The 13312-nt window shown below is 38.1% G+C and overlaps 1 protein-coding gene across 1 annotated transcript; it reads left to right on the forward strand.

Moving 5' to 3' along the window:
- Positions 1 to 11190: 11190 nt before the first annotated feature.
- Positions 11191 to 13186, forward strand: LOC120076461 (SKP1-like protein 1B). The gene is made up of 2 exons (XM_039030297.1): positions 11191 to 11604; positions 12793 to 13186. Exons 1-2 carry the CDS (start codon positions 11305 to 11307, stop codon positions 12964 to 12966), a joined length of 474 nt encoding a protein of 157 aa, XP_038886225.1. The 5' UTR covers positions 11191 to 11304; the 3' UTR covers positions 12967 to 13186.
- Positions 13187 to 13312: the final 126 nt, after the last annotated feature.

Consider the following 13312-nt stretch of genomic DNA (forward strand, 5'->3'; position numbering starts at 1 on the left):
GGAAAGGTAATGAATTTGGTGCAACTCGAATTGGATTGCATTGATGGATCAATGGAAATGTGCCTCAATTGTAATGGTTATTTGAGTACAATTAATCACGTTTACCTATGCATTTTACGAAGGTAATCTAGCCCTTATTGAGGTTATGTACTTAGGAGTTGTAATTGGATGGACAAAACAAGATTACGAAAATACCCTCCATTATAAATCAATTTTTTGGACAACTAACGGAGCCCATTTTCGCAAACATTCGAAAATTTATCTGGAACGCTCGATTGATTTCTTCTTCCTCTGACTCTAATGTTCGATTAACATTTTAGGGTTTAGCATCTGGGCACCGATCATCAATAAGTGCACCATTTTCGATTATTGTGCTCTATTAGTTGTTCATTTCACAACCTGAATATATCCTATTTTCCTCCCTATAATTGTTTATCTAGGGCCAAAAAAATCGCGGCGTTCTTTTTTCTATTTTCTCGAACTTGTACTTAGAGTTTGATAAAACATAATCTATTTTATCATTGACACTGTAGTTTCATGTTCTACTGAATAATTCTGAAGTTATCGCACTGTTAAAGTAGCCGTTTCCGTCTCCGCTTCTGTTTCCCTTACGTTTCCATTTTTGTTTTCGATAGTGATACGCTTAGGATCAATCATCACGTAAATCTAACCATGTCATTGAACCTAAATAGAAATGATAAATAAGTAACGCTAACTCAAACGAGAACTTAAATGGTAAAAGTTGAATATCTATGTCTCTTACTTAAAAATTGTTCCAGAGTTGACATGGCACAAATCCAGTATAAGATTCTTAAGGTCGAGTGGTTTCCTACTAAGTACACCAGTCTATTCCATATCAAGCATGCCAACATCGTTATCAAGCGGAAGTTGAGTCTTGCACAATTGGATATGTTTAAAAGAACAATATTCGGTCATTTTATAGATTTAAATATTATATTCAGTAGTGGTCTCATTCATGAAGCCTTACCGAGAGAGATTGTGGATAACAGAGAAGACTGCATGTCATTCAATATTATGGGGAGCATTGTGACGTTTGGGAAAGCAAAATTCCTATTGGTGTTGAGACTATTGTCGCCAACACTTGTCGTTGAGTGGACGAAATTTATTGGTTATCATTTGTGAGACATGTATTTCAATTGTGAAAGACTTAAGCTGTTTGTCTTGGAGAAAGAGTACCTGAAAAGTGAGTTAAAAAATGATGAAGATGCTGCTAAAGTTTCATTGGTATACTATACGAAGCTTACAATGATGGGAAAGGATAAGCATATGTTCGTTGATCAGTAACTATTACAGGCTGCTGATGACCTCGACTATTTCAACATTATGGATTGGGGGGTCAATGTTATGGGAGAGAACCTTGGACAATTTGTAATGGGCTTGCGTTAGGAAGGCTAGGATGTACATGGACAATACATCAAAGAATCCATCTTACGTCATAAAGTTCAGCCTTCCTTGGTTTCCACTTGTGTTTCAGGTTAAGTAGTTCGGGTACATGATTATAATTCAATCAATTCATCGTATGCATCTTCCGTGCTTACATGAAATTTATTTCTAATGCTTTTGTGCAAGAATTGATAAGTTTGATTATATGAGACATTGTCCATGATTGATGGTGTTGCTGCAACGAAATTAAATATCACCGCGGTTTCTCGAATACTTTGTTGGAGTTACCTACGACCAACACCACTTCTCACCTTGCAAGATAAGGTTTTTAATTCTGCATTGGTAAGTGTTCATTCTTGTGCATTTTGATAACAGACAAGCACCAAAACTTATAGATATTTTATGGAATGTTGTGTAGACTGTGGTACATATGGTGCTAGACATGTCAGATGATTAACATGCATATGCATCCACCCTAGTACATGAGAGCCCATTGCACGTAGGACCTCCAATTGAACCTACTATTCATTGATGTCAGTCACCATACCTCTGAAACCCCATGTCAGTTGTTCCATTGTTGATGCCCATATAAGTGAACTCGTCAGTGACGATTTTGTACGTGGTCCACTGGAAACTCACGTTAATGATGTCTCATACTTTCTGTCAAGTAGTACACAACAGGATGAACATGTACGGGGACTCGCACAACTCATCTCCATCAATTGATCAATGTCTAGATCAATTGCACAATGAAATTTAGGATGTTAAGGCAACATCCTCATTAATTGATCAATGCATGGGCCACTTACAGAACGAAATCTAGGAGATGAAGAACGTGCTTGTTGATCTTAGCAACAGGATGAGAACTGTCTTTCAGTTCCTCGAATCAATCTCAAGGGTTAGTAAAATTCAATAGTAACTGCATAACGTTATTGTACCATTGCATAATACTTATATAGTTGTGGCATTTCCATTCAGATTTCTATTCAGATTTCCATGTAAATGGTTTCCTCAAGATTTCCATTCAGAAAGGTCGTCTTGACGTCAATTTGTCAGATCTCGTAATTATAATAAGCTGTAATGGATAGGAGGATGCAAATCGACTTTAACATGCAAAAGGCGAGAAAGACTCCTAATAGTTGACTTCTTCTACCTGGGTATAACCCTTTGCCACAAGTCAAGCCTTGAAGGTAACCTTCCCATCAGTAACCCGTTTGCGCTTATAAATCCATTTACAACCTATAGGTCTTACTCCATCAGGCTGATCTATAAGATCCCATACTGAGTTGAAGTACATTGATTCCATCTTAATATCCATGGCCTTGACCCATTCATCCCGGTCTACATCCTCCATTACCTTCTGATAAGACAACGGATCCTCAACATCGCCATCTGCTACCAAAGCAAGGATTTCCGTGAAACTCAGATAGCAAACGGCGGGTTCGTAACTCTCCCACTGCATCGAGGTTCCCTAAAATCTTAAGGTGGAATCAACCTACTAGATGAACTATCATCAACAACTCTTGCTAATGAAGCAGATTCTTCAACAACTCTTGTTGAAGTTTCGGTAGTTTCATTGGAAAGCTCACGCAACACGACTTTACTACATGGACTGTGCTCTCTAGTATGATCTTCCTCTAGGAAAGTAGTATTCGTGGAAACAAACACCCTATTTTCTAACGGATCATAAAAATAGCCCCCCGTATACCTTTGGGGTAGCCTACAAAGAGGTATAACCTCGACCGTAGTTCCAACTTCTTGGGATTCGCCTTAAGCACATGTGCAAGGCAACCCCAAATGTGGAAGTGACGTAAACTAGCTTTACGCCCATTCCACAACTCCAGAGGTGTTCTCATAACACTCTTGGAAGGAGTACAGTTGAGTATATAGACTGCAGTCTCCACTGCGAAACCGCAAAACGAGTCCAGTAAGGAAGCGTAACTCATCATCGAATGAACCATGTCCAACAAGGTTCTATTTCTCCTCTTCGCTACGCCATTTTGCTGAGGTGTACCCAACGCTAAGAGTTGGGAAATGATTCCATATTCTATCAAATAGTCCTGGAATGCCGAGTTTAAAAACTCTTCACCTTGATCCGATCGAAGTGTTTTAATCCGTCTATCCAATGCGTTTTCAACTTCAGCCTTGAACTTTTTGAACTTTTCAAAGGATCCAGACTTCCGTTGCATCAGATAAATATACCTATAACTAGAGTAATCATCAATAAAATTGATAAAATACTTATAGCCATCCCGGGCTCGCATATTCATAGGACCACAAAGGTCAAAATATACTAACTCAAGAGGCTCTTTGGCTCGATAACCTTTTCCAGTAAAAGGTCTTTTAGTTATTTTATCCTCAAGGCAAGATTTGCACACTGGTAAAGAATTTTCTTTTAACTCACTTAGAAATCCATTCTTCACCAATCTCTCAAATCTATTGAGATTGACGTGCCCTAATCGAATGTGCCAAAAATGGTCATTTTCTTTTGGAGAAATTCGTTGACGTTTAGATTGAGTTACAACAGTTTTAAACAACTCTGTGTTATGGAGGGAACTTAAGGCTAACGGTCTTAGTACATACAAATTACTTTCCAGATAAGTTGTGCAAATTTCAACATCATTTTTATAAATAAACACTTTATCCACATTAAAAAAAAAAAAAACGTATATTTACATTGTAACAAACAATTTACAGAAATAAGGTTCCTCTTAAGTTCAGGAACAACATATACATCGTTTAAAACTAGAAACCTATTATGAAAAGATAACTGGATGCCCCCCACTGCCACAGTTGAGTGACATGCCCGGTGCCTACTCGCATCATTATCTCACTAGCCTCTAGCTGTTGCCAGAATTTAATCCCCTAAAATAGAGAAAAAAACGTGATTAGTGGCGCCGAATCAATTATCCAACAGAATCATCATTCTCCACTAAATATGTTTCTAGTACAAGTAAATTATATTTACCGTTTATCTGCCTTGGCGACCTTCTTTTCCTTCTGCCGACAAGGACAATTCCTCTTCTAGTGTGCCGTCTGATTGCATTGGAACATTTTCTTTTTCAACCGGTGGTGGACGCCTTCTTGGGCGGTAGGTGAACGGGTTAGCAGGCGCTTTCCCTTTCCCGTTACCACCCCTTTTTCTTCTTTCCCCTTTGAGAGTTAGAAGTAGAAGGTGCAGACTTCATTCCTAAGGTCGAACCTCGATGGAGCGTCCTTGAGGATGAAGCAACATTGCCCTCAACCTTTTTCCTCTCCTTACTTTTTAAGTAATAGATTAGTATGTCTGCAACTCATTGAGGAGAATTGTAAGGGTGTATTTCACTTTATTAAGAATCACATTACTAACAATGTAACAAGAATTCTCCGACAAAGAATGTAGGATGATGCTAATCTAACTACCCTCATCGATAGTTACACTCATTCAAACACCCCGCCACATTGAAGTGGACCATCATGTTAATGTCACGATGTTCACGAATAGAGGTCCTTTCGTCCATTAGAGTTGAATTAATGTATTAAAGCCTTCGTACTTGATCGTTTAGACGGTTGTCCAAAACATACCCAGCGGGATCCATGTCCACGCGCAGACTCATGGGTCAAGCTTCTTGGCCAACACGTCAAAGACTTGCCATGATATAGGCTCGGGCTTCTCATTTGTCCCGTGTCCATCGCTTATAGCTCCCGAACATATCCCGAGCGACGCTGAAGACTGAATAAAGGAGAGAACTTTGTAAGGGCAGCATAGATCCTCGATATATAATTGTCATGGAATAATATATTCCCATTCGAAAAGTTGTTTGCCCAGTAAGTTTCCGTGCTAAGCAAACTAAAGTGCTATGCCATTTTAAACCACTTGTTACACTAAAAAACAACAAACTTTTATAAGATTTTTCTAAAACTACATTAAACCAATTAATTTAGCAAAACAGTTTCTAAGTACCTAAGTGTATAACGACTTCTATTTGCAATGATGCCCAACAGAAGATAAACGTCATAACAGTGCGGATAATTGCACCTTCCTGGATGAGAATCATTCTCAACATAGCAGAAAACCAACTCTGAATACTAGAACTAACAACACACCCATCTTATGTCAAGAACTGTTAACCCTTAACAATTCCGCGTAAGTATGACCCCTCGCTTTCGATGCCAGAGTCCCGCCCTAATGAGCCCACCGTAGGGAAGAATTAGATTAGGACAAGAGACTAAGTAACATAATCCTCTTACAGAAGATTAAATAAAGAAACGTGCAAAACTACCATCCTATAGGAGGGACACTCCCAGGGTGCCTCGAGGCAATGCGCATGAACTTTATTCAATCCAATGAGGGAGATCGTGGGATATGTTGTCGTACTTCTCACTCTCACTTGCTATGAACATTCTCTCCATCCACTTTGATATTGACCTATCCAAACACCATCTTTTAGGGCGACACTCCCAGGGTGCCACGAGGCCGATGATAGATCTCACGGTGTAGACTATATGGGAGAAACGTGAAAGGTTTAAATGAAGTATCATATGCCCCAAGTACCTCCCACTGAATGTTCTACCTAGGGGTTCATTAACCTAGACAATCCGACTATTTATTTTAGTCTAAGTCATCTTTTAAGTCCGCTCATAAACAACTTTTGTCTATGAAATAAATAAGCTCAAGTAGTCACATTTAAACACTTTAATGGACTGTCCTTAACTTGCATGCATGCATCAAATCTATCTAATTCATCTTTTCAGGTAGGTTCCCAGGTAGGGGTATTACGTTTCCGTCAACTTAAATACCCAGCCTAGACAGAACCCGCCTCAGACAAAAGGTCCCTTATAGATAGATTTTCTACACTTTAACCTTTTATTAGTCAATTTAATCCTATTAAACTAATTAAAAGATTAAAGTCTAAAGGTTGCTAATCATATCAGAACCGTGATCTTAGGTCTATGTCATCCAAGTTTTAAACATTTTAAACCCATGAATTAAACCTAAGTGAGCATGCATGTCTTTTTTATTGCTTTTAGTTCTAGTTTCTCTTTAATTATTAAAAAGAAACAACTAAAACACATTGCACATAACAAGATATTTATAACGCTTATAAAATAATGTGTCATGCTTCATGCAATGTCCGGTCATTACTATACATAACTTTTATATACATGTAATAACCAAGCAAACATGTTTTCCATACACCCTTATACTATAACAATTATATATAAAGATGATGCATGTCAATGCTTTTTATGCATGCATAAATATAACTCTTATATTTGATGCATGAGCATGTTCTTACGTAATTTAAATCATGCTTCTCTAAATTATAACATTTATAATAAAGAGATGATGCATGACCAATGCATAACCTAAGGTGGGATTTTCCTATATGTGCATACCATATGACATATAAATAAACATACATCACATGTATTATACCAAAGATTAATGGACCGGGATGAACCTACACAAAATCGGAATGAAAAATTCTATCTATTACATTTTTCCATCGAGCAAACCGGTTCACAGACGAATCGGGTCTGTGAAACCGCCGGGCGAAAGCTCCGATCATTTTAGTAAATGCCTCCAGGTAAACGATCGCTTATCGCACACTAGACGATAATGCGGAAAGCTAAAACGTCGCTTAGACGATAACGAGGTGCGAAGCTTGATTGTCTAGTACGAACTGCTTAACACGCGAAAAAGGGTAAACGATTTACCCCGCCTTTACTTCGAGATTTTTATAGTTCAGTAACTAAGCGATGAGGCTGCTGAGCTATACGATCGTCTAGTTCATGCACGCGTTAAACGACAACCCGAGTATCGATACTCAGCGATCGCCTACCCCATCGTCTACACGACCCGACCAACTCTTGATCGTCTTCTTCCTCGAAGAACAACAACCTTTGCTTCGAACTTCTTCACGAACGATGCAAAACTCAAACTAACTTTGAATTACAGACTCAATAACAATTAATTATGCCCAAAAATGCAGGGGCCTTTACAATTAATTGACAATGTAAAAGAATTTAACAAACCGAGCTTTCATCCCGGAAAACTTCATTAATCCACACATCCACAAACGAATTTAACTATTAAACAGAGAGTAGATATGCTGCACCCACCAAGAATGTATATACAATTCTTTGCAGCAATGAAATTGGAATATCAGAAACTTGGCTCTGATACCAATTGAAAGAACTCTTATACAAGAGTACCTATGAGCAGAAGCGGTTCTTTCCAATTTCATTGTGACAAAATTTTCATACATACATTCTAACATACAGATATACATTGAAAACACTAATTACTGGCATGCTTTAAAAAATAAAGACAAAAGACCGAGAGAATGTACCGGTTGAAGACTTTCTTCATAAGAACTTAGTCTCACCGTGAACTAAAACCTCACGCTCCTACTCGTCCAGCAAGCAATCACCTAACACCACCATGGTCGTCTACACGAACAGCAGTGCATGAACAAAAGGCAATGGAGACGACATCACCGCTCGAAGCCCTCAGTATTCTCGGAGTGAGAATCCAAAAGGTGGACTTTGATGGAATTTGTAGAGGGGAAGAGGAAAAGCAATCATGTACTACGAACAAACAAGTGGGAGAAAAGAGAGACTACCGTATAGTCGGGTGCTTGGACGTTTAGGTCGGGGTACACGATCGTGTAGTAATTGCTAAGCGATCATCTATCAAAAGTTAAGCGATCGTTTAGTTACCTCAGCGCTAAACGATCGTCTAGCAAAGGTAAGCGATCGTTTAGATAATCGCAGACGATCGTTTAGAAATGCCGGTGTGCGATCATTTAGTTAGGCGAGCACTATCGTATAGGTTCTCAACACTAAGCGATACAAGACTTTCACACCGTGAGCGATTTAGCGTGTCTTTTGAAAAAAATGAATACTATTTTTCGTTTTATTCTTTAGTTACTAGAACTGAATTGAACTTCCCACTATCGCACGAAACCGGAGAAAACTTCAGCCAATTATCTCATAACCGCCTAATTAATAAAATAAAAAATATAATCATATTATATTATTAACCTATAGTTTGATATCATATATCAACTACAGTGTTTTCTCCTCTACTTGATATAAATCATATTTATATCCAATTTCCTCCAAAATAATGTATCTCATACATTTAGTCAATCATATCATATATAATTAACCAGTTCAATTATATCATGTATAATTGAACTCCTTCTTGTCAATTTGAACATTTCAAACTCAAAACTAATTCTCAACTTGTATCCAAGCTACCAAGGGGACCTTATGAACCTATGGCTCGAAGCTTCAACGGTAAGTGAATAACTGACTAAACTCTTTAGCCACGAAATCCACCATCTGTTAATTGTCAGGCATTCCACTAAAGACCGATAACTGAACTCTTTTTACCACAGATATATTTCTGTATCCATCGGATATAACCAATCATGAGTACAATAACCCTTCACAGATGCTCGTAAGTACTGCTGAGCCAATTTACCGTTTTGCCCCTATAGTTACATCTCACTCCTTAAGTACCACTGATCCCTCTAATGAACAATACAACATGTTCTAACTATGTGTGAACACCTCTCAGGCCATGAGAAGGTGTGTGGTGCCACGTTATTCAAGTCCTAGAATCAGCCCTTAAGGGAGCTATCTATCTACTTGCCCCTGCTTCAGGGAAGGAGTGAACTTCATCTTGTGTAACTGAGTTCCCAGCTCTTAAATCAGACGAATCCTTGAAGTGGTAGGTTTGAGTCGGCGGCCTGGCTACTCACACCCATGGAAATCAAAGGACCGTCCTCAATGGTAGAAGTTCCCAACTCACTCAGGATTGAGGTCATGTTACATATGGTCATCCTAGTGAAGTGAAATCTCTGTCATAAACGATGTTATATAACGGGACGTTAACACTTCATGGTCAGGTCTTATACAAACTCTTTGTATAGGACGCCCCCACTCACATGTCCCCTACACGAACGATTAGGATCAGACCATCTATGATAAGTCACAACACTTGTAACTATTCCACAAAGCGGGCCGCATCCATAGCGTTACCAGGATAAGGTTTCCCTCCTATATCCATATACTATAGACCATTTTGGTTATTACTTAAGACATAATCCACTTGTATGTCACCACATACATGTTTAAGTTACATAAAGACAACTAAAGATTTTAAGTTTATTGGTTTGTGGTAAAACAAATAAAACATTTAGATGAACAAAAACAAGAAGTGAAGTAAATATCATATATGATACATCACAAGCATTCGTACAAACTGTTTACAAACTACAGGACATGAGACTTTAGGCCTCAGGGCATCAACCCCAACAAACGCCATTAATCTACCTATTGAATATATGCATTCAATTAGATGATCGAACGATAACTATTACATTACGTGTTCACATATGGGCATCACATGTATATGCTTATCATTTGGGTTCATATGAACGATAACTCAAAATGGAAATGCTAACGGTAATTATGTAGTGATTTGTAAATCGATGTGTCAGTGCAAATAACCAGACGTCCCTCCATCTTCCTCTCTCAAACCATGCACCCCTTCAAGTGTATATATACAACTAGCATTATGTAAAATTTTCAAATTTCTCTTGGACAAAAGAAAATGTGGTCTGATAGGGACAATAGTTTCAACTCATATGAGTACCTATCGGCTTCTCAGTGGTCGAGCTCAGAACCAGAGAGCCCACCAATCGATGCAATCACACCAAAGTCATCCATGGACGACTCTTTGTATCAAGTTGCACACAAGGCGAATGGAAGCTCGAACAACGAGTCCCCCCACATCTATCACTCACATTGTCTCCAAAAACGAGAAGGAACCTTCATAGCCAAGTGTGAACAAGCCTTCCCCCTGCGAGACATCCTTTAGCTCAGTCAACTGCCCTTCCCAATAGGCAGGATTAAGGAGAACAAAGAGAAGAAGATGGGAACAGAGTCACAGAGAAAATTGTCGTCGTGCTAATAAAGGATCTACTGACAGGGAGACGGTGGCCAAAAAGATGAAGAACAAGGCTCGATGTGCACTGGTAATCTTGTCCAACGATTCGAAATAAGGTGTATTATGTTTTTCTTCTTCTTTTTGGTTAATGTGTTTTGGCGAATCACCATCCGCCATGAAAAAAATATATTTTTTGGAAAAAATGTAAACTTACCTATATTATTTATAATATATTTTGTTTGGGTTTGATCAATCTTGCCAAATTCTTCAACAAACAAACATTTCACATACTGATAGTGAACACATATATGAAAAATATGAAGATGAATAATGGGAATGATAAAATATAAATTTATCGATACGGATTCCTATTTAGTTAACGGTAGATAAAAAATCTTAAAAATTGGATGAACGGGAACAATCATTTAGACCACTCACCATCACCAATCAACCCAAGCGGTGTAATAATAACTAATGACGTGTGAGGACAACTTTTGGAAACTCGAATCAAGTTATCAACAAAGAGGGTGTGGGTCCCACTCAATATTCAAACATAATTCGATTGACCTCTCCACGTCCCTCATTCTGATTACTGTCAATCATTATGGATTTTCAACTAGAGTCTACAGGATGCGGAACGTCAATAAATACTAACAAACGCAAAAAAGTGGATCCCACTTTTCAAATTACCTTTTATTTATTGTGAATATAGCCTAGATGTTTTAAATCTATTATTAAAATAGAACAAAAATTGAAACTTAGAACGGTGTGACAATCAAAATTATTATAATAATAATTATTGTTGTTCTATAAAAGGCAATGGGTTATCGGTGAGGTTTGATCTTTAAAAGCCATTTTGTGGTCAGTTTCTTACATTTTCTTTCTCTCTTTCGCAAATCGCAAAGCGTCTCTCTGGGTTTTCGCACCGAATCCTCCAGAAACCGAAATACGCCACCATGTCTTCTGGCCGGAAAATTACCTTGAAGAGCTCCGACGGCGAGATCTTTGAGGTCGACGAAGCGGTGGCCTTGGAGTCTCAGACCATCAAGCACATGATTGAAGACGATTGCGCCGATAGTGGAATCCCCCTTCCTAACGTCAACAGCAAGATCTTGTCCAAGGTTATCGAGTACTGCAAGAAGCACGTCGAGTCCCCTAAGCCGGAGGATCGTACTGGCTCCGTCGACGACGACCTCAAGACTTGGGACAGCGAATTCGTCAAAGTCGACCAGGCTACCTTATTCGATCTCATTCTGGTTTGTCCATTCTACTTTCTTCAGTTCGCTTGCTTTTCCTTAGGGCTTTGTCTTTTTGCCTTTCTATCTATGCCCTCCCTCCGATTGTTTGGTTAATTTTGGAGTCTAGGGTTTCGGTAGATTTGGGTACTTACTCTAAGTTTGCATAAACTGTTTTCTGTTCTGGTCTGATGCTTGAATGAGATATCGCAAATTGTTAAATGGGATATTGCAAAATTACTGAAACGTGAATGCCTCCTGCAGTTTTATTTTCGAACTGGAGTCGGTAGGGGAGCACATTTATTGATTTATAAGGGTTTGTATGGAAGGTTCGCAAATATTTGGCAGTACCCACTTAGTTTAGAAATGCTTGAACTACTAGCAAAATAACCACACGGGTGTTCCGATTACCATTCTACTTGTTTAACATGTTTAATCCAATCTCTTAAGCTTTATGGTGGATATGGAAGTACCCATTTAGTTTAGTTGAGGTAACTCGATGTAAATTGCTTATCTGCGAGTGTGATATGGATGAATCATCGTTTTCTTTTTACCCGTTAAACTTGATTTTTCGGAATTGTTTTGGTTTGAATGAGTTTATTTCTACTTTTGGTCCTTTCTTATAAGACTTTAATGAAATTTCTAGTTTGTTCGAACATTTGAATTTCTGTATTTATATTATGAAGTTTCTCCTGTTTTGACTCCTGCTAATCATATGACACTTATCATACGTTATTCATTCATCTGTATGTGTGTGTGTTTTTGGTTGTGGTTTATCTAAAGTTTATTGGTTCTTCTCAATTACTTTAAATTGTACCCAGTTATTTCATCGTATTTTTGACAAACGATAACCAAGAAGTTGCCTTCTCTTCTATACTAGCATCATCTTGAATCCACCTAAATCCTTTTTGGATTGTAATCTTTTTTACGTTTTTGAAAATTTTAATGGTATCCATTAAATCAATCTGCTTGCTATATACTCTTTCTTAATGATAAGTCTCTTATCTTTCTCTCAAAAATTCACTTGCTATATATGTTATGAGCGGATATGGTGAAGATGCTGTATCTATTATATTAAAACTTTTGCTTGAAATAGCGGCCCTACCATTTGAAACTCCCCAAAGTAGAACCATCATTGGTGGTCACTGTTCAGATCTCTGCTAATTTTCTGAAATTGACGTGTGATAACTATGGTGAGAATCTTTGCAGGCTGCAAACTATCTCAACATCAAAAGCTTGCTTGATCTGACTTGTCAGACAGTGGCAGACATGATCAAGGGGAAGACTCCTGAGGAGATCCGTAAGACATTTAACATCAAGAACGACTTTACGCCCGAGGAAGAAGAGGAGGTTCGTAGGGAGAACCAATGGGCCTTTGAATAAAAAAGAACAAAGGAGAATGGATCACTTATAATGTTACTTTTCTCTTGTCGCATGGTAATGTTTGATGCTTGTGTTATCAGTTATGTTAAAACTCTGTAATGTTCGTTGGGTGTTTTAACTATGTTCTACAATGTTATCTTTCATCCAACTTACCAGACTTCGGCATTTTTTATTAATATCGTACATTGTCTTTTTCCATGAATGTTTTCATTTTTGTTAACTCAAAGGTTTTTTCAGGCAAGAAATGAAGTGGTGAAACTTTGGGAGTAGTGAACTCCTGACCTACATTATAACTCTCAAGGCCATTTACATGTATTTTATTACTTTACAGTTTGAATTATAGATC

This window comes from Benincasa hispida, chromosome 4, assembly GCF_009727055.1.
Source record: "Benincasa hispida cultivar B227 chromosome 4, ASM972705v1, whole genome shotgun sequence".
Taxonomy (NCBI): domain Eukaryota; kingdom Viridiplantae; phylum Streptophyta; class Magnoliopsida; order Cucurbitales; family Cucurbitaceae; genus Benincasa; species Benincasa hispida.

What these genes read in the sequence shown, in the direction of transcription:
- LOC120076461 (XM_039030297.1), top strand. Translation starts at nt 11,305, where the DNA reads ATGTCTTCTGGCCGGAAAATTACCTTGAAGAGCTCCGACGGCGAGATC. An exon ending in CCTTATTCGATCTCATTCTG is followed by an intron (nt 11,605 to 12,792) that starts GTTTGTCCATTC and finishes GAATCTTTGCAG; the next exon opens with GCTGCAAACTATCTCAACAT.